This window comes from Stomoxys calcitrans, chromosome 4 (assembly GCF_963082655.1).
Source record: "Stomoxys calcitrans chromosome 4, idStoCalc2.1, whole genome shotgun sequence".
Classification (NCBI taxonomy): domain Eukaryota; kingdom Metazoa; phylum Arthropoda; class Insecta; order Diptera; family Muscidae; genus Stomoxys; species Stomoxys calcitrans.
The window spans coordinates 136,478,935-136,501,360 of record NC_081555.1 but is presented as its reverse complement, the minus strand read 5'-3'; the positions used below and the strand labels follow the sequence as shown (position 1 = coordinate 136,501,360).

General features: G+C 41.4%; 1 protein-coding gene across 4 annotated transcripts in view; it reads right to left on the bottom strand.

Moving 5' to 3' along the window:
- The window catches only part of LOC106094472 (tRNA dimethylallyltransferase), a 583,702-nt gene that overhangs the window by 354,632 nt on the left and 206,644 nt on the right, over positions 1 to 22,426 (bottom strand). For all 4 annotated transcript variants that reach the window (XM_059367007.1, XM_059367008.1, XM_059367009.1 and 1 more), the window contains 2 exons: positions 20,988 to 21,233; positions 20,708 to 20,832 (listed from right to left, as the gene is read on the bottom strand). In XM_059367007.1, coding sequence (XP_059222990.1) covers positions 20,708 to 20,832; positions 20,988 to 21,233 — 371 coding nt within the window. The remainder of the gene's footprint in view (positions 1 to 20,707; positions 20,833 to 20,987; positions 21,234 to 22,426) is intronic.

The following is a 22,426-nucleotide window of genomic DNA, read 5'->3' as shown; positions in this document are numbered from 1 at the left end:
ATTGCGCCCTCTACAGGCTCAAGAAGTCAAGACCACAGATCGGTTTATATGGCAGCTATAGCAAAACATAAACCGATTTTAACCATACTTAGCGTAGTTGTTGGAAGTGATACCAAAACACTACATGCAAAATTTCAGTTAAATCAGACGAGAACTGCGCCCCCTTGAGGCTAAAGAAGTCAAGATCCAAGATCGGATTATATGGCAGCTATATCACCCCTCCCCCTTACCCTAATTTTCAGAAACGCCACATCTCGGAGATGGGTGGTGCGAAATTTTGTGTGCTCTCATATAGTACCCTAAAAATAACAATTTTGGTATTCAAAATTCGGATAGGGTCTAGGGGGGCCGCCCCAACCTAAAACCCACCATCACAACAATATGAGACTCAAATGAAAGGTATTTAGGATAAGAAAACGTATCTGATATCCAAATGTCGGACCAAGTGTTAGGGGGAGTACCCCAACCACCAAGACACCCCTAAATCGGACATATTTACCGACCATGGCAATATGGGACTCAAATGAAAGGTAATTGCGAGTAGAATACGAATCTAATATCCAAATGTGAGACCACTTTTCGGGGGGTCCACCCCTTCCCCAAAACACCCCCCAAACAGGGCTTATTTACTGACCGTAGGAATATGGGGCTTAAATAAAAGGTATTTAAGTGTAGAATTTGAATGTGATATCCACATATGGAACCAAGTGTTTGGGGGCCGCCTCTCACCAAAAACATCCCCCAAGGGAACAAATTTACGACCATAGCAATATGGGGCTCAAATAAAAGGTCTTTGGGAGTAAAGCACGAATCTGATATCAATATTCGGGAAAAGTGTCTGTGGGGCCATCCCACCCCCTCAACGCCACCCAAATAGGAAGTATTGCAATATGAGGCTCAAATAAGAGCGGTATTAGAGTAGAACACGAATCCGATATATATGTTCAAGACCAACTCACTGAGTGGCCGCCCATTCCCCACAACACCCCCCCAAAGCCGATCATGTTTGCCGACTACGAAAATATGGGGCTCAAATGAAAGGTATTTGGGAGTAGACCACGTATCTGATATCAACATTAGGGACCAACTGTCAGGGGACGTCCCACCACCATAACAACTCCCAAATAGGACGTATTTGCTCAGCAAGACAATTTGGGTCTTAAAGAGAGTGGAACTAAATATTTATAGTTTTTAGGGGCAAATACCCCAAACCTGACATATTTGCTGACTATTGCAAAAAGGAGTTTAAATGAGATTAGAAAACGAATTTGATATCCAATTTTGAGGCCAATGGCAATATGAGGTTCAAATAAATAATATTTAGTTATATGAGTGTTTGGGGGACCACCCCAATCCCAAAAACACCCCTAAATCGGGCATATTTACCTACCATGTGAATGTAGAGCTTAAATGAAAGGTATTGGGGGGTAGAGCAACAATTGGTACCCAATTTCGGGGCCAATTTTCTGGGGGGTCTACCCCTATCCCGATTTCATACTGACCATCTCAATATGGGGCTCACATAAAGGTATTTGGGAGTAGAATACAAATCTGATATCCAAATGTAGGATCATGTATTTAGGGCATCACCCCTTCCCCAAAAACACCCTCCAAAGGGTAAACATTTTTCGACCATGCCAATATGTGGCTCAAATGAAAGGTATTTGAGATTAGAAAACGATTTTGATAACCTATTTTGGGGCCATGTGTTTGGGGGACGCCTTGTCGTGTAAACTCCCCTAAACCAATGGCAATATGGGGTAAATGGTATTTGAAAGAAGAGCACGAAGCTGTTATTTTTCAGGGCCAAGTGCCTGGGGGACCATTTCACCCCCGAAAACACCACTAAATCAGAAATCATGAGAATATCGGGCTGAAATGAAGTATTTTAAGAATGGAGAACACCTTACATCCAAACTTAAATTCGTAGACCAATAAAGATCATATGGGATTGAGATAAAGGCAAGTGGTATACTATTTTCGTAGCATGGTATTTCACTAAAAGCTCTTTAATTGTCGAAAATAAATATTCCAAGGAAAATTTTGTTCCATATAAAGAAAAAGAAGGCGTCGCGGAGCGGGCCCGGGTCAGCTAGTTGTTCATAAACGTACCGATCTTCTTACACAGAGGGTTATGGTCTAACCGAATAAAAAGAGTTTCTGAGTCAAAATGTTAACTTCACCGTTGCCGTAATAGTAATACAGATAGTCTGTTATCTAGGCGTTGCAAAATTTGAATTTCATGAGAAATTTTGTTGCAAATTTCCCAATTTGGTTCTCATAGAATATTAATTCGAAACTTAATTTCCACAGAAACTTTATCAATGTTGTTAAAGTGACACAAATATTTCCTAAAAGTGGCAATACTGACTAACAATATCTATGGTCTATTTTCATTCCTTCCTCTTCTTTTTTTAGGGTCTTTCCATGCGGCATGGCAATAGCTGCTCAAGGTGCTCAACCCTGAAAAGGGATTTAAGAAATTCAACACCACAATCGCCCAGCGGGAAGACAGACACTACAACCAATTTATAACCAAATTATGGAGCATAAACTCAACCCATATCAAATAATGAAAACTTAAACTTGGGAAGCGCATGAATGCACTCAAGTGAAAAATGATTCAAAATCGTTTATAATAAAAAGAAGGGGGAAAAAAAAAACTTAATCCAAAAAGCAGTCACGGTCATGTGATTCAAAAAAAAAAAATATATATATATATTATGGGGAGATTCGGTTTGTGAGAAGACGGTGCTATTGCTGAAAGGCGGTAAGGAGGAAATCGGTAAAGCTTTCGGTATTATAACGGGATAGATAGGACTATGAGCGCTCTTATTCGGTTTAGGTGCGGCGAGTGATAGCATGTGGGTAAGATGATCAGCTGTTGCATGCAAATGCAAATTTTGCCCATGAACATTCCACTAAGGAACTGGGGCAAACTTCTCACATATCAATGAGTGCAGTCCGATTCATGTTTTAAGCTCAACAATAAGGGGCCTCCTTTTTACAGCCGAGTCCGAACGGCGTGCCGCACGGCGACACCACTTTGTGAGGCATATTACCTCACAAATGTTGCCAGCATTAGGAAAAAACCACCGCTGAAATTTTTTTCTGATGGTCTCGCCAGGATTCGAACCCAGGCTTTCAGCGTCATAGGCAGACATGCTAACCTCTGCGGTACGGTGGCCTTCAGACGTTGCATAGTGGGAGAAAATCGAAAAAAATAGTAAAATATATGCCGTGTGATAACGGGTAGGGGTATCACTTTGGTTAAGGCTGACGTGTTATCGAGATCGTGTGCGAAATTTCAAGGACCTAGGTAGTCCGGGCGCCTTTTGGTAGGCCCCTAAATTTAGTCACCTCGGTATTTCGAAAATATGTGGGGGCTAACAAATCTTTGTTTGTGGTCAGATTTCCTTTTTTTTTTGCTTGATAGTGCCAAAAATCCCAACAAAAAAAGTCAGCTTGAGATCTACAATATCTCCACTGGCTTTGGAGATATTCGACATTTTTTTCAATTTTGACTGAGATTTCTGCAATTTTCGAAAGCAATTGTGGTTCGATTTTCATCTTTAAGCATGATTTGGATTTGTGACAAAATTTACAACGACCTTTTGTACATTTTGTCAAAAATCCAAATCATGCTTAAAGATGAAAATCGAACCACAATTGCTTTCGAAAATTTGAAATAATGAAGGTCTCTGTCAAAATTGAATAAAGTCGAATTTCCCGATGCCAGTGGAGATATTGTAGACCTCAAACTGACTTTTTGTTGGGATTTTTGGCACTCATAAAGTGTCCAAAGCTGTTAATTCAGTTAAAAGTTAGACATATTTTAAGTCAATAAATGTGAAAAAAGAGTATTTTTTCCATATTTTGGTCAAGAAATGACTGCCCATTCGGCTTAATTTTTTTATATTACCGCCACCATAAGTATACTAGGCATACTAATTCCGTCATTCTGTTTGCAGCCCCTCGAAATATTCGTCTAAGACCCCGTCATGTATATATATTCTTGATCGTCATTACATTCTAAGTCGATCTAGCCATGTCCGTCCGTCCGTCTGTCTGTCGAAAGCAAGCTAACTCTCGAAGGAGTAAAGCTAGGCGCTTGCAAAAATACTTTTTATTGGTGTAGGTCGATTGGGATTGTAAATGGGCCAAACCGATCCATGTTTTGTGATAGCTGCCATATAAACCGATCTTTGGTCTTGACCTCTTGAGCCTCTAGAAGGCATAATTCTCGTCCGATTTGACTAAAATTTTGCACGTGGTGTTTTGGTATCACTTACATAAACTGTGCTAATTATGGTTCAAATTGGTTCATAACCTGATATAGCTGCCATAAAAACCGATCTTGGGTCTTGGCTTCTTGAGCTTTTAGGTAGCAATTCTCGTCCGATTTGGCTGTAATTTTGCACGTGGATTTTTGGTATCACTCAAATAACTCATGGTCAAGAATGTCGAAATGCTACAAAAGCCAAGAATGCGACATACAGAGCAACCCTGCAATCAATAGCAACGCCAGATGAAAGAGAAGTATCGGGAGAAAAAGAGAGGGGGTTTAGCGTCGAGTCCGCAGAAAGAAAAAGGAAATGGAAAGACGTGAGTGTTAGCGAATTGATGGTATAGAATCTTTACCTTCTAGTCAGAATGAGGTCCAAGTAGCAGTGACCCAACTGAAGAACTACAAGGCAGTAGAAGCCAACGGGTTACCCGCTGACCTATCTAAGAGCGGAGGCGATATGCTGATAAGGCGTATGCATCAGGTTGTCTGGTAAGTGACACTGATAGCCTACTGAGGAAATGGAATGAACATTTTACCCAACTGCAAGAGTCTGACGATGGCGGGGAAGGAGATACCGCAAAACCAATCCCTGAGGATGGTATAGCATGTTTACACCCTAGTCAGAATGTGGTCCAAGTAGCAATGACCCGCCTAAAGAAGACCAAGGCAGCAGCAGCCGACGGGTTACCCGCTGACCTATTTAAGAGCGGAGGCGATACGCTGATAAGGCATATGCATCAGCTTGTCTGGTAACTGACACTGATAGCCTACTGAGAAAATGGAAAGAACATTTTACCCAACTGCTAGAGTCCGGCGATGGCGGGGAAGGGGATACTGCAAAACCAATCCCTGAGGATTGTATAGAATGTTTACCCCCTAGTCAGAATGTGGTCCCAGTAGCAGTGACCCAATCGAAGAACAGCAAGGCAGCAGGAGCCAACGGGTTACCCACTGAACTATTTAAGAGCGGAGGTGATATGCTGATAAGGCGTATGCATCAGGTTGTCTGGTAAGTGACACTGATAGCCTACTGAGGAAATGGAAAGAACATTTTACCCAACTGCTAGAGTCCGGCGATGGCGGGGAAGGGGATACTGCAAAACCAATCCCTGAGGATTGTATAGAATGTTTACCCCCTAGTCAGAATGTGGTCCCAGTAGCAGTGACCCAATCGAAGAACAACAAGGCAGCAGGAGCCAACGGGTTACCCACTGAACTATTTAAGACCGCAGGCGATATGCTGATCATCTTGTCTGGTAACTGACACTGATAGCCTAGTGAGGAAATGGAAAGAACATTTTATCCAAATGCTACAGTCCGACGATGGCGGGGAAGGGGATAACGCAGAACCAATCCCTGAGGATGGTATAGAATGTATACCTCCTAGTCAGAATGTGGTCCATGTAGCAGTGACCTGACTGAAGAACAATAAGGCAGCAGGAGCCGATGGGTTACCCGCTGAACTATGTACGACCGGAGGCGACACACTAATAGGGCATATTCATCAGCTTATCTGCGCAATCTGGCTAGAAGAACGCATACCCGATGATTGGAACCTTAGCATACTATGTCCCGTACACAAGAAAGGAGACGAGACGGAATGTGCCAACTACAGAGGAATAAGTCTCCTCCCCATCGCATACAAGATACTCTCGAGCGTACTGTGTGAAAGATTAAAACCTAAAGTCAATGAGATAATTGGGTCCTATCAATGCGGCTTTAGACCTGGTAAATCCACCCTAGACCAGATATTCACACTGCGCCAAATCCTGGAAAAGACCCGAGAAGCACAAATCAACAACTACCATCTCTTTTTTTCGACTACAAAGCCGCCTTCGATACTCCTTTACGTTCAAAGGTGTTTTAAGCCGTGTCTGAGTTTGGTATCCTTGCAAAATTAATAAGACTCTGCAGGATGACATTTGCTGATACGCGAACTTCAGTAAGTACAGGAAAGAATCTATTACCATTTACTACCAAACAAGGTTTCAGGCAAGGAGACAGCCTATCGTGTGATCTCTTCAATATCCTACTGAAGAAGATTATACGAGATGCAGATGTGAATAGATATGGCTCACTAATCACAAGGGAACACATGCTAATCGCCTATGCCGACGACATCGATATCATAGGTTGGTCACCGAAAGTTGTAACTGCAGCCTTTGAAAGAATCAAAAGAAATTCAGTGAAAATGGGTCTGGCAGTAAATGGAGATAAGACGAAATGGATGGTTTCAACCCCCAAAAAGCCTTGCACAACCGAGCAGATAAAGAAAATGGAGAAAGTTGGGAACCACAACTTTGAGACAGTCAGTAACTTTATCTACCTCGTTACCACCGTAACCGCAACGAATGACACCAGTTTTGGAATTAAGCGAAGAATAATACTGGCAAACGGATGCTACTTTGGACTAAGTAAGCCACCTCTCGACAGACGAAGATTACACTATACAAGACATTGATACTACCCGTGCTGTTATATGGTTCTGAAACACGGGTACTTGTGAAAGCCGATGAGGCAGTACTTGGAGTATTTGAGAGAAAGATTCTTCGTAAAATATATGGACCAGTTTGCGTTAATGGATAATATAGGAGACGTATGAACCACGAGCTGTGTGACGACGATAGCATAGTTACATGCATCAAAATACAACGGCTGCGTTGGCTAGGTCATGTTGTCAGATTGGATTAAGAAGCTCCAGCAAAGAAGTCTTTTGAAGGCAAACACGGTGGTACACGCAAACCGGGAAGACCAAAAGTCCGATGGAAAGATCAAGTGGTGGGAGACATCTCGAAACTTGGTGTCAGAGATTTTAGAATGAGCGCAGAAGAACGAGGCGATTGAAACGCTATTCTATGTTCGGCTAGTGGAACAAATATTCTGTCATAGCCAATTAAAGTAAGTAAGTAAGTAAAGGCGTCGTATGAACCACTAGCTAGCTGCATGACGACGATAGCATAGTTAAACGCTTCAAAATACAGCAGTGTTGACTAGATGATGTTGTCAGAATGGATGAAGAAGCTCTAGCAAAGAATTGTTTTGATGGAGACTGTAAGAGAACATGCAAAAGGGGAAGACCAAAACACCGATGAAGTGACAAAGTGGAGAAAGCAATTTCGAAACTGAGTGTCAGAGATTGGAGAAGAAGCGCAGAAGATCGAGGCGCTGGCACATCTATTCTATGCTCGGCTAGAGGAATAAATTTTCCTTAATGGCGAATAAAAGTGGAGTAAGGTTATGCGTCATTTTCATTTTTCTCTCCTTATTTAATGTCTTGTATCGTGCTGTGGTGTCTGTTTATAAAATTTGTCGCCAGCTTTTTTCTTTAACTTTATTCTAGGGTGAAGACAATGGACTTAAGGTCTACAAGTGAAACGCTAGTAACGGAGGTTGTTACGTTCCCTCCAACCTAACTTTACCTGCATATCGTTATATCCTTGCCTCAATTTGGATCGAATAAATGGGCGAAGTATTTTACCAACTTATTTTTAGCCTAGACTCTCTTTTCTTAACAAAGGGCCGAACTGGCCTCCGAGTGAACTCATCTTTTAAGGTGGGCTACCCATTCAACCAAAACCCAAGCTGCAGCCCCCTAGGGGTCCATATTATCAAATCCGAAGATGGGTTTATATATGGTCCATTTTTAATCCCCAATGACCTACATCCATATGAAGTTTCTGTGCAAATATTCGAGTGAAAAATATTTGCCTTGAATAAATTTTATGAGTTCAGATCACTTTTCTTTATTTCGCAATGCATATCACTTTTAAGTAAATTTCATACATAAAAAATTTCTCAAACCTTGAACTTTAAATTTAAAACGAGCCCAAGCTACACACAATCGGAAAGACACAGTAGAAAAAGCAAAATTTAAAAAAAAAAATAAACTGTGAGTGTCACATGCAAACTCGACCCCAAAAACAAATTTTATTGAGACCGGGAGGAAGAAGAAATGAATCAATTCAAATGGGAGGAAGTGTAAACACAAAAAGCCAATGCCTCTTCAAAGTGCTGACCTTGAAAGGCCGACAAACTAATAAATCATATCAAGTCTCCAAAAATAAAGAAAAAACCAAATAATTGAAAAAAAAAATACAATTTCACTGGTGAATATTGCACTCGATAAACGATGGATGATGATGATGATGATGGTTGCCAGAGGTTCTAGTCGAACGCAAAGGACACTATCTTACATATAAAAATCAATTTGTGTTTGTTTCTAGGTTTGTTTGTTTGTGTGTTCCTTATAGACTCAGAAACGGCTGAACTGATTTTCTTGAAATGTTCACAGATGGTACATCATCCCGTGATAAAAATAGGGTACTACATGTTTTGATATCTGAAGGGGGGGCGGACCCTCCCCCTTACCCTTATTTTCAGAAACGCCACATCTCGAAGATGGGTGGTGCAATTTAAGCGAAATTTTGTGTGTTCTCATTTAGTACCCTAAAAATAAAAATTTGGTATCCAAATTTCGTATAGGGTACCAAGGGGGGACGCCCCACCCTAAAACCTACCGAACATATATTTAGACCAACCATGACAATATGGGACTCAAATGAAAGATATTTAGGATAAGAAAACGTATCTGATATCCAAATGACGGACCAAGTGTTAGGGGGCCCACCCCAACCCCCCAAACACCCCTAAATCGGACATATTCACCGACCATGGCAATATAGGACTCAAATGAAAGGTATTTGCGAGTAGAATACGAATCTGATATCCAAATGTGGGACCAAGATTCTGGTGGTCCACCCCTTCCCCAAAACACCCCCCAAACAAGACTTATTTACTGACCATGGCAATATGGGGCTTACATAAAAGGTATTTGAGTGTAGAATTTGAATCTGATATCCACATATGGGACCAAGTGATTGGGGGGCCGCCTCTCCCCAAAAACATCCACCAAGGGGACAAATTTAAGACCATAGCACTATGGGGCTCAAATGAAATGTCTTTGGTAGTAAAGCACGAATCTCATATCAATATTCGGGAAAAGTTTCTATGGGGCCAAACCACTCCCACACCACCACCCAAAAAGGAAGTATTTGCTGACTTTTGCAATGTGAGGCTCAAATAAGAGGGTTTTTAGAGTAGAACACGAATCCGATGTATATTCTCAAGACCAACTCACTGAGTGGCCTCCCATTCCCTAAAACACCCCTCAAGCCGGTCATGTTTGCCAACTATGTAAATATGGGGCTCAAATTAATGGTATGTGGGAGTAGACCACGTATCTGATATCAACATTAGGGACCAACTGTCTAGGGAACGTCCCACCACCATAACAACTCCAAATAGGACGCATTTGCTCACCAAGACAATTTGCGTCTTAAAGAGAGTGGAACTAAATATTTATAGTTTTTAGCGCCAATACTCCAAGCCGGACATATTTGTGACTTTTGCAAAAGGAGTTTAAATGAAATTAGAAACGAATTTGATATCCAATTTTGAGGCCAATGGCAATATGGAGTTCAAAGAAATGATTTATAGTTATATGAGTATAGAGCACGTTGCTGACCTATTTTCCGGGCTTGGTGTTTGGGGGACCACCCCAATCCCCAAAACACCCCCAAATCGGACATATTTACCGACCATGTCAATGTAGAGCTTAAATGAAAGGTATTAGGAGTGTAGAGCAAGAATTAATACCCAATTTCGGGAAAAATTTTCTGGGGGTCTACCCCTTTCCCAAAATACGCCACAAACAGCAATTTTTTACTGACCATCGCAATATGGGGCTCAAATAAAGGTATTTGGGAGTAGAATATGAATTTGACATCCAAATGTAGGACCATGTATTAAGGGCATCACCCCTTTCCCAAAACACCCCCAAAGGGAAAAAAATTTTCGACCATGCCAATATGTGGTTCAAATGAAAGGTATTTGAGATTAGAAAACGAATTTGATAACCTATTGGGTTGCCCAAAAAGTAATTGCGGATTTTTCATATAGTCGGCGTTGACAAATTTTTTCACAGCTTGTGACTCTGTAATTGCATTCTTTCTTCTGTCAGTTATCAGCTGTTACTTTTAGCTTGCTTTAGAAAAAAAGTGTAAAAAAAGTATATTTGATTAAAGTTCATTCTAAGTTTTATTAAAAATGCATTTACTTTCTTTTAAAAAATCCGCAATTACTTTTTGGGCAACCCAATATTTTGAGGCCATGTGTTTGGGGGACGCCTCATCCTGTAAACTCCTCTTAAGCCAATGCCAATATGGGGTTTAAATAAATGGTATTTGAGAGAAGAGCACGAGGTGATCCCCCAAGTATCGGGGGGACCAACTCTCCCCCGAAAACACCACTAAATCAGACATCAAGAGAATATCGGGCTGAAATGAAGTACTTTAAAAATAGGGTACACCTTACATCCAAACTTACATTCGTAGACCAATAAAGAGGGATTCAGATAAAGGCACTTATATTGTTAAACAGTTAGTCAAGTTAGCATTGTATTTCACTAAAAGATCTTTAGTTGTCGAAAATAAAAATTCCATAATACTTTTGTTCCATATAAAGTAAAAGAAGGCGCAGCGGAGCGGGCCCGGGTCAGCTAGTTACTCATAAAAGCCAAAAGATTTGAACAGTGATTCTATTGAAATATGTTGTAGTTGAATACAATTTGGTTTCTTTGTCTGATAAGTCTGATAAAAGAAGGAATAATGGAGAGTAGATTTGTATTTTGTTCATCACCGCTAGTTGTCTTCACACAAGTACGGATTATGTGAGCATATATGGGAGTTTACTCCAAAATTATGTGACGGACCAATATAGGTGAGACCCCATGCATAAATTTCCTTGATCGTTAAGAGGCTCTTTTAGAAAATATAACAGAAACTACAAGATGAAAAGTTCAAAAGTTGTCAAGTTCGACCTTCTGTATTGGAAACTTTACACTGTTTAAAGTTGCCCTATGAACCCGATCAGGTAAAGAAAATGGAGAAAGTTGGAAACTACAACTTTGAGATAGTCAACAACTATATCTATCTCGCCACCGACGTAACCGAAACGAATGACACCAGTTTTGAGATAAAACAAAGGATAATATTGGCCAGCAGATACTATTTTGGAATGAGCAAGCAGATGAGGAGCAAAGCCACCTCTCGACAAACAAAAATTACAATTTATTAGACACCGATACTACCCGTGCTGTAATATGACTCTTAAGCATGGGTACTTGCGAAGGCAGACGACGCAGTACTTGGAGTGTTTGAGAAAACAAAAACCGATAACATAGTTAAACTCATCATAATACAACGTTTGCGTAGACTATGGAGACAGTTGGAAACTAAAACTTTTAGATAGTTAGCAACTTATCTACGTCGCCACCGCCGAAACCGAAACTAACGATACATGTTTTGAAATAAAACGAAGGATAATATTGGCTAGCAGATGCTATTTTTGACTGAGCAAGCAGATGTGGAGCAAAGCCACATCTCGACAAACAAAAATTACAATATACAAGACACTGATACTACCCGTGCTGTTTATGGCTCTTAAGCATGGGTACTTGCGAAAGCTGATGAGACAGTACTTGGAGTGTTTGAGAAAAAAATCCGATAATATGCATTAAAATACAACGTTTGCGTTGGCTAAGTCACGTTGTCAAAATGGATGAAGAAGTTTTTTGAAGGCGACCATAAATGAAAATGCGAAACGAGAAGACCAAAATCCTGATATGGTGACCAAGTGGAGAGTGACATCTCGAAACTGGGTATCATAAATTGGAAAAGAAGTGCAGAAGATCGAGGCACTATTCTATGCTCGGCTAGAGGAATAAGTTAGTTATGTTAGGTTGAAAAGAGGGTGCAGATATTAATCCGACCCATGTCACTATGGACGTACACCTCAGCCAGTAATCGGCTGGTTGTGCGCTCTAAAAACTATAAAGTAACCTCTAAAAAGAAAATTTTAAGTTAGGAATTCAGTGCTACTTACAAAATCCTTAGTTATTTTCAATTCCACTCCCCTAAGTTGGTTCATGTCTGGTATTGTGTCTCCAGCTAAGTGCCGGTATCTGTTAGACGCGAAAGCCTGGCAATGACAAAGGAAATGCTCCAACATCTCATCATCTTCCAGGCATGACCTACAGATACTACCCTTTGCCGCACCGATTTTACATAAGCAAGCTCGTAGTCCTATGTGTCCCGTTATGATACCAATAGCTATACTGACCTCCTTCCTGCTTCCCTTCAGTAATAGCCCCGTCTTCTTACGATCTGGATCCCCCTATAGGATTTTCGCCGTCCTACCGACCGTTTCGCCACCGTAGCACAGAGGTTAGGATGTCCGCCTATGACTCTGAACGCCTGGGTTCGAATCCTGGCGAGACAATCAGAAAAATTTTTAACGGTGGTTTTCCCCTCCTAATGCTGGCAACATTTTTGAGGTACTATGCCATATAGAACTTCTTTCCAAAAAGGTGTCGCACTGCGGCACGCCGTTCGGACTCGCCTATAAAAAGGAGGCCCCTTATGATTGAGCTTAAAACTTAAATCGGACTGCACTCATTGAAATGTGAGAAGTTTGCCCCTGTTCCTTAGTGGAATGTTCATAGGCAAAATTTGCATTTGCTTGTAGTCCTATGTGTCCCGTTATGATACCAATAGCTATACTGACCTCCTTCTTGCTTCCTTTCAGTAATAGCCTCGTCTTCTCAAGATCTGCATTCTCCCATAGGATTTTCGTCATCCTACCGAACGTTTCGCTGATCCACAATATTGCATGCGCATTCGTCTCCCACTCCCTTAACTCGGACTGCGTCGACCCGAAAGGCTTCAGGTTAACCATGTTAATTAATGGCAGCCCTCTGGCCTTCACCGCCAAATCGTTTGCCCTTTCATTTCCCCTTACTCCGTTATGGCCCGGCATATAAAGGATGCAGATTTTGTTATCCTCCTTCTTACACTGTAAGACTGTTCGTGACCTTACCGTCGTGGTTGTTATTGCCCTTATGGCAATTTTACTGTCGGTAAATGTGTTCACACTCGACGTCCTCGCGTTAGCACCACACCACTTCACGCATTCCGTAATCGCCCGGATCTCCGCCTGCAGGATCGTAAGTTCCTGGGTTCTCAATGTAGAACCCCAGGCCCACTCTGTCCTCTAGATTTGATCCATCCGTGTAACACGATCTTCCAGGTGGCAATACTAGGGTTCCGTCAATCCAAGACTGTGCCGATGGCAGCAGTGCTTCGCACTCGACTTCAAGGTTCATCGTAGGTATCCGATAGCAAACCTCCTCCCTTCCTTCAACATAGACCCCCAGGCCCACTCTGTCCTCTAGCTTTGATCCATCCGTTTAAAAAGATCTTCCAGATGGTAATACTAAGGTCCCGTCAATCCAAGACAGTGCCGATGGCAGCAGTGCCTCGCACTCGACTACAAGGTTCATCTCAGGTATCTGATCGGGAAACTTTTCCCTTTCTTCCAGGTTTCCTATCGTCGCCTCGATTATAAAGCGATGGTATGAGTTGCTCCCATTCTCAATCCATTCTCCCATCGCCTTAAGTCTCATAGCCACAGTGGCTGCCTCACTCTTGGCCTGTATTTCAATGGGTCGGATAACTTGAGTAGTCTCCAGAGCCCTAGTGGGCGTGGTCCTAATTGCTCCGCCTATGCCAAGACAACATATTCTCTGAACCTGTTGTATGCTTCTTATGTTGCACTTTTTCTCCATAGCAGTCCACCAAACTAATGAGGCGTAAGTAAGTATTGGTCTAATCGCGCTCCAGTAGAGCCAGTCCTACATCTACATAGTGCCCAACATCTGTTGGACCAACTAAAGTAAAGTTGTGGATTTTTTTTCCAATTTTTTGCTTATTATGCGACTTCTCTAAGAAAAAAGAATTAAAAAAATCCTAAAAACCTTTAAAAATCATAAATCATAATTCTATAGCAAACGGTATGCCTAACGATAAGTTGAACCTGCAATCCTTAAACTATACTATCCCTTACGAAAAAAGCAATAATTTTGCAGTTTAAAATTTTTTTCCAGAACTTTTCAACATTTCACAGGTAAAACGTCTACAGCCTTAAGGTCTTTTGGTGTGGCACTTGGCGATTCCAGACTGACACTTCTAACATTTGCGTGAGAGAACTTTTTGCACGAACGATTATCAACACCGACACCAGCAAGATCGGAAGCAACGAGCCACAGCACCAACCACTCACTGTCTTCATTAACATCATCTTTTAACTTTGAGTAGAATGGGAAACTCCATATCATATGGGTGTTTAAAAATTGAAATTCAGTTGATGCAAAAAATTGCAAAAATAATGAAAACCAAGACCTTATTAAAAATGTTACCCAGAGCAGCAGTCCCAATGCATCTATGGTTACTTGGCCCCTCTTCAATGATATACCGCACAGCAGAAAGGGTCAACACAATTACGAAGGTAGTTAAGTGAAAAATAGACGAGAGTTGCTAAAAGTCATTGGCCAGTCAACATCGATGCACATCTAAGCGAGTGGAACGTGAGTCGGATGACTTGGAAGCGTAAATTTGGCCATAAATCATGACATATTTCCAGCAATTGAATAGGAATTAAAAAAAATGCACTGCATTTATTTGGGTGATTATTTCAATGCTTAGGGAAGGAAGAACTTAACTTGACCTATGGCTAGAGTAAGAATTGGAAAAAAATAAATTTAGAAAAACGTTCAAGAATCTAAACACTGATATTTTCAACACCTGGTGTATTTCAGAAAAAAAAAGATTTGAAAATTTTGTTAAACAAAATAATTGATCTGGAAGGCAGGCTATATCATTTTTGATATCGGAAGGGGGGGCGGACCCTCCCCCTTACCCCAAAGTACTATTCAAAAGTAAAAGTGGAGCGATCGCGACTATATGGGATTAAAATGAAAGGTAATCAAGAGTAGAGTACGAATTTCATAATAAAAGTTGGGTCCAAGTACCTGGGGGGCCGCCCCAGCCCCAAAATCCCTTAAAATAGGTTTATTTGACGATCATGACAATATGGGACTCAAATGAAAGGTATTCGGGAGTAGATTACGAATATGGTCAGGAAGAAGAAATATGCTCTATAATTTGTTGGTATCGGAAGCGGGCGGACCCTCCCCGTAACCCCATAAATACCACCCAAAATCACAAGTGGACCGATAAAGACAATATGGATATCAAATGAAAGGTATTGAAGAGTAGAATACGAATATGGTATTAAAAATTGGGTCCAAGTACCCAGGAAGTTGCTCTAACCCCAAAATGTCTAAAAACAGACAAATTAGTGGTCCATATTAATATGGGGCTTAAATGAAAGGTATTCGGGAGTACATTACGAATCTGGCATATAAAATCAGTTCAAAGTGTAGGGGGTCACCCCACCCCTCAAGAACTCCCCAAATGGGCATATGACCCATCACGACTATATAAGACTCGGTTTGTTTGTTTGTTTCGTAGAATCAAAGAAAGTAAACATAGGCTATATAATTTTTAGATATCGGATGATGGCTGACCCTCCCCTTACACCAAAAACGCCAACCAAAACCAAAAGAGGACTGATGGGCACAATAGGGGCATCAAATAATAGGTATTGGAGACTAGAATGAAAATCATATTAAATTTTGGGTCCAAGTACCCAGTGGGCCGCCCCAAACAGAAAACTCCTCTTAATAGAAATATTCGACGTTCTTATCATTATGGGACTTAAATGAAAAGTATCCGGCAGTAGATTACAAATATGGTATAAAAAATTGGGTGCAAGTAATGGGAGGTCGCCTCTCCCCCAAATACCCCCAAATGGGCATATCAGCCGACCATGGCTATATAGGATTCAAATGAAAGATATTTGGGAGTAGTATAAAAATATGACATTAGCATTTGCGTTCAAGTCGAGGTGGTTCTTTTTCTCCTAAAAATACGTCGAATAGATTAATTGACCCATTTTGGAAATGTGGAACTGAAATGAAAGGTATTTGAGAGTAGAAAGTGAATTTGATTTCCAACTTTGGCGGTACGCTCTAAATCACCTTTAAACTGAATATGGAGCTCAAATCAAAGGATTTTGGGAGTAAAGAACGAATTTGATATCTATTTTCAGGTCAAAGTGCCGGTGGCCTCCCCAGCCCCAAAAAACCCTCCAAATGGTTCATACTTACCGACCATGACAAAATGGGGTTCAAAGTGAAGGGATTTGGGAGTGGACACGAATTTGATATCCATATTTGAGTCGAAATGTCTGAAGTGCCCTCCCCCTTAAAAGCACTTCTCATTACATTACTTTTAAAAATACCCGATCTCGGAGGGGGTGGATATTTATTTATTTTCGGGACAAAGACCCTGGGGTTCACCCCACCTTCAAACACAACTTATTTACCGATCATGACATTATGGGACTCATACGAAATGTTTCTGAAAGTAGAGCACGAATCTTATATTTAGTTTGATGGCCAAGTGACCACCCCCAAAATACCCCCTAAACCCGAAATATTTACCAATACAGTAACATGGGGCTTCCGATTCAAGTTGAGTTTGTCAACGATAAGGGACCTTTTTTATAACCAAGTCCGAACGGTGTGCCGCAGGGCGACATCTCTTTGGGGAGAATGTTTTACATGACCATGCATGGTACTGTAAATCGCAAATGTCGCCAGCATTAAGAGGGGATAACCACCGCTTTAAATTTTGTCCGAAGTTCTGCCAGGATTCGAACCCAGGCGCTCATCGTCATAAGTGAACATAGGCTACAGAAGCATGATATCCACATTTAGGGCGAAGTGTCCCCACCCCACCCTAAATAGAAATAGAGCCATTCGTCGTATCCGTGGTCTTCGAGCCAAAGAACAACCATCATAGTTTTACGAAGACTGCATAGCACAATAACTGCTTTGCATGCCGTCGCTTCAATCAGCTCAGGCCATGTGATTTCGAAAGCATTCGACACGGTCAACCATGCCAAACTATTTGGGGACATCGCGAACCATCTGTGTGGCCGCCAGTTATTTGTGGAATTTTGGAATAAGAAATCGAAACAACGTAAAGTGAAACAGGGAGTTCCCCAAGGCGGCGATCAATCGAAGGCACATAGGTCGTATCATATGCAGACGATGGTACGATCACGGCATCAGGTCCCCCACCCCTTGTTGACATCTACGATAGGTTAAACATCTACTTCCATAAGCTTGCCGCTTATTTCGCTGCAAGAGATATCTGTCACCAAATCGTCAGCAACATTCTTCACTACAAACACGCCTGAGGTGATAGTCGATGGAGAAACGATGCCGACCATCAAGTGTCCCAAAATATTTGGTGTCACATTTGACAGCTCTTACAAATGCTTCCCACATGCCACGGCAATTTGCGATGAAGTCAAACGAAGAAACAAGGTCCTCAAGTCACTTGCCGGCAACACTTGGTGTGCTGACATAGAATCCTTTCTCCCCATATACAAAGCAATTGTCTGTTCAGTGGTAAATTATGTAGCGCCAGGGTGGTCCCGTCAGCTCTATGACACGCAGTGGAATAATACTCAGAACTGTCAGAATGCCGCTCTTTGAACTGCGACGGCCTATCTCCTCAGTTCCCATATGGACCACCTCCATCGGGAGACAAAGATCCTACCGGTGTGAAGACATAACAAAATGCTGTCTCAGCAAACCATCTGGGCTGTTATCGAAGAGACCATCTAGATCATCACCTTGCGTATAGGTATCCACCGCCCAGAAGCCTTATTGTAGAACTACTTTTTCTAGAGCGTCGGGTCTAGCGCTACAAGAGAGAACCTCTAGATCAGTGGCAGGCAAATGCACACACACTACTACAAATATTGTATTTGTGTACGCGAACAAGAACATAAGTCCATGGGCTTGGAAATATTTTGCACACTAACGCATGTGCCCGAGGATAGTCCAATGGCTCTACAGCAGCGTGATTAGACCAATACTTACTTACTTCTCAGTAGTCTGGTGGACTGCTATGGAGAAAAAGTGCTACATAAGGACCATACAACAGGTTCAGAGAACATGTTGTCTTCGCATAGGCGGAGCGATGAGGACCACGCCCACTAGGGCACTGGCGACTATTCTAGTTATCCGACCCATTGACATACTGATTAAATGTGAGGCAGGCACTGCAGTTATGAGACTTAAGGCGATGGGACAATGCCTTGAGGATGGGAGCAGCTCATACCTTCGCGGTATAATCGAGGTGACGATAGGAAACCTGGAAGAAAGGGAAGAGGTTTCCAATCGGATACCTGAGATGAACCTTCAAGTCGAGCGCGAAGCACTGCTGCCACCGGTACAGTCTTGGATTGACGGAACTCTGGTATTGCCATCTGGAAGATCATGTTACACGGATGGATCAAAGCTCGAGGACAGAGTGGGCCTGGGGGTCTACATTGAGAACACAGGGACTGAGATCTGTTTTAGACACCCTCACCATAATACGGTACTGCAGCCAGAGATTTGGGCGATCACGGAATGCGTGAAGTGGTGTGGTGCTAACGCGAGGACGTCGAGTGTGAACATCTTTACAGACAGTAAAATGGCCTTAAGGGCAATAACAACCAGGACGGTAAGGTGACGAACAGTCTTGCAGTGTAAGAAGGAGATTAACGCCTTCTCTGGCAAAATGGCAAAATCCGCATCGTTCGGTTGCCGGGCCATAACAGAGTAAGGGGAAATGAAAGGGCAGACGATTTGGCGGTGAAGGCCAGAGGATTGCCATCAATAAACTTGGTTAACCTGAAGCCTTTCGGGACGACGCAGTCCAAGTTAAGGACGTAGGCGATGAATGAGCATGCAACCCTGTGGAACAGCGAAACGGTCGGTAGGATGGTGAAAACCCTATGAAAGGAAGTAAGAAGGAGGTCAGTATAGTTATTGGTATCATAACGGGACACATACAGGGTGGCTGATGAAAGCCGCTACCAAAAAAAAATGTAATAACTTTTTTTCTATTTAATAATAATAATTTAATAATTAATTTAATTAATTAATTAATTAATTTAATTAATAATAATTTAATAATTAATTTAATAATTTAATTTAACATGAATAAAAGAAAAATGTATTCCATACACCGAAAAAAAAATGTAGCAATATTCATCATTGTAGCAATATTCATCAGCCACCCTGTATGACTACGAGCAAATGCAAATTTTGCTCATGCACATTCCACTAAGGAACAGGGGCAAACTTCTCACATATCAATGAGTGCAGTCCGATTCAAGTTTAAGCTCAATGATACGGGTCCTCCTTTTTATAGCCGAGTCCGAACGGCGTGCCTCTTTGGAAAGAAGTTTCACATGGCAAAGTACCTCACAAATGTTGCCAGCATTAGGAGGGGAAAACCACCAATGAAAATTTTTTCTGATGATCTCGCCAGGATTCCCACCCAGCCGTTCAGCGTCATAGGCGGACATGTTAACCTCTGCGCTTCGGTGGCCTCCAACTACGAGCACACTTATATAAAATCAGTGCGGCAACTGTAAGTATGTGTAGGGCATGCGGGGACGATGATGAGACGTTGGAGCATTTCGTTTGTAATTGCCCGGCTATCGCGTCTAACAGATACCGGCACTTAGGTGGACACACAATATCAAACATGAACCAACTTAGGGGAGTGGTAGTGAAAACAATTAAGGATTTTGTAAACAGCACGGAATAACTAACTTAACATTTTCTTTTGAGAGGTTACTGTTTGGTATTTAGAGTGCACAACAAGCCGATTGCTGGCTTAGGTGTATGTCCATAGTGACATGGGGCGGATTAATATATGCACCCTCTTTTCAACCTAACCTAACACATGTGCCCAACACTGCTCTAGATCAAGCGGCATATCAAGCGAGTCTTGACAACATTCACACAGACGCGGTAGCATAAGCGTTGAATAGCTATTGGGTGAATGTGGTCCTTGGAGAACGACCACCTCCCATTGTACCAGAAGAAATTGACATCCCCGGCAAACAAGAGTGGAATTGACTCAATTACGATTCGGCAAATGCAACCGCCTCAATTCCTACAGAACAAGGATTGATGCCTACGTCCAGGATGTATTCCCCGATTGTGACCAGGGACCACACCAAACCCGTCACCCGTTAAACTGCCCAGTCAGACCCACTCGCCTAAATTACGATTCGGCAAATGCAACCGCCTCAATTCCTATAGAACAAGGATTGATGCCTACGTCCAGGATGTATGCCCCGATTGTGACCAGGGACCACACCAAACCCGTCACTCGTTAAACTGCCCAGTCAGACCCACTCGTCTCAGATCCAGATCCCTCTGGACGCACCCCACCTTAATCGTTGAGTTCCTGGCTCTAGGTACTCAACAGAATCAAGCAGACGAAGGACAGAACACAAAACACTGCTACAACAGCAACACCAACGTCATCTTTAGCATGAGCAAAACAAAAACTAAAAATCAACAGAGATAACTCATTGACTTACCTGATAATTTTGCGTTTATTGTTGGGATGTATACGATTGGCAGTTTCGGGATCAAATGTCCTTAAATGGTTATGCAGAAATTCCGATTGCATTGTCAGCATCTCCGATGGGTCAATGAATGAAGGCTACATGAAAAGATACAAAATGAGAATGAAATTAACGACAAAACCGAAACTCTGGCAAAGGTAAATTAAAAACAAAAAAAAAATATTTACTTTCGGTTTTATTGAAAAAAAAAAAAAATAAATAAATACAGAAAACTAAAAAAAAAATAACATACATTTTTGGAATTCTCAGACACTGGGGCAACATCCTGAACTTCATTTGAGGCTTCATTTGTGGTGGTGGCAGCAGCGGCGATTGGTTTTGCGGCATTGCCAGCACTGCTAGCTGTAGCTGAAGGTGACAATGAGATATCCTCCGTGCTTGTGGAACTCACCAAAATGTCCCACAATAGAGACTCGATATAGTAATTGGTGCCACCAACCACAATTGGGCATTTGGACTGTGACAAAAGGTTTTCAATCTGTTTAGGTGAATGTTTTGGTTTTAAGAATTAAGGAAAACTGAATGTTTGAAAAATGGCTAATTTAAAAGAAATCAAAATTAAATTAAAAATTTCAATCATGTCTACATCGAGAGAGGAGCAAGCGACACAGGAAGTTCCTTTTTTTTGCAAAACAAGTTAAATGTGTAAAAAATTATCAAAAATAAATTGACATGTGGCTTATTAATTTGAATCACGTTTCAATTTTAAGCCTGATTTAAACGTTTTGGCAATTTGACTTTTGAGACTCTTTGCATTCGTGGTGTAACACCAGTACACTTAGAAAATTCAAAAACCTGAGCAAAACCCAACATCAGCTCACAGGACTGTGTGGACACACAATCACATTTCCGCACAGCTCTGTTGGGAGGTAAATTTTTTTGTTTAATAATTTTTTTAAAATTTTTACTAAAATTATTATATAATAACGGAGTAAGGGGTTGCCCAAAAAGTAATTGCGGATTTTTCATATAGTCGGCGTTGACAAATTTTTTCACAGCTTGTGACTCTGTAATTGCATTCTTTCTTCTGTCAGTTATCAGCTGTTTTTTTCTTTTGGCTTGCTTTAGAAAAAAAGTGTAAAAAAAGTATATTTGATTAAAGTTCATTCTAAGTTTTATTAAAAATGCATTTACTTTCTTTTAAAAAATCCGCAATTACTTTTTGGGCAACCCAATACTATTTTAAGATATTAACAGATGGCTGACAATGCGATTAACAAAAACTAATTTTTAAAAATATTTTTTAATTTCTATTATTTCTCCCAAAGGGGAGTGAGTCGAGCTAATGACCATGAGAAGGAATGTCACCAGAAAATGAAGGACTTAATTGATTACTGAAAAGAAATTGTCAGTCAACCGACGGATTCAGTACCAGACAACACGCCCTCACCATATGTATCTATCCTGGGGCATGCTGTCAACAATACCGTAGTGTTGCTCTCTAACCCCCAGAAGAGTAAAATTTCACAAAAAAAAATTTTAAACATTTTTTAAGAGTGTTTATATGACTTCTCCCACAGAATGGGGGTATAGAAGGTTAGGTTAGGTTGAAAAGAGGGTGCAGATATTAATCCGTGCCATGCCAATATGGACACACACCTAAGCCAGTAATCGGCTTGTTGCGCGCTCTAAAAAGTAACCTCTAAAAAGGAAATTTTAAGTTAGGAATTC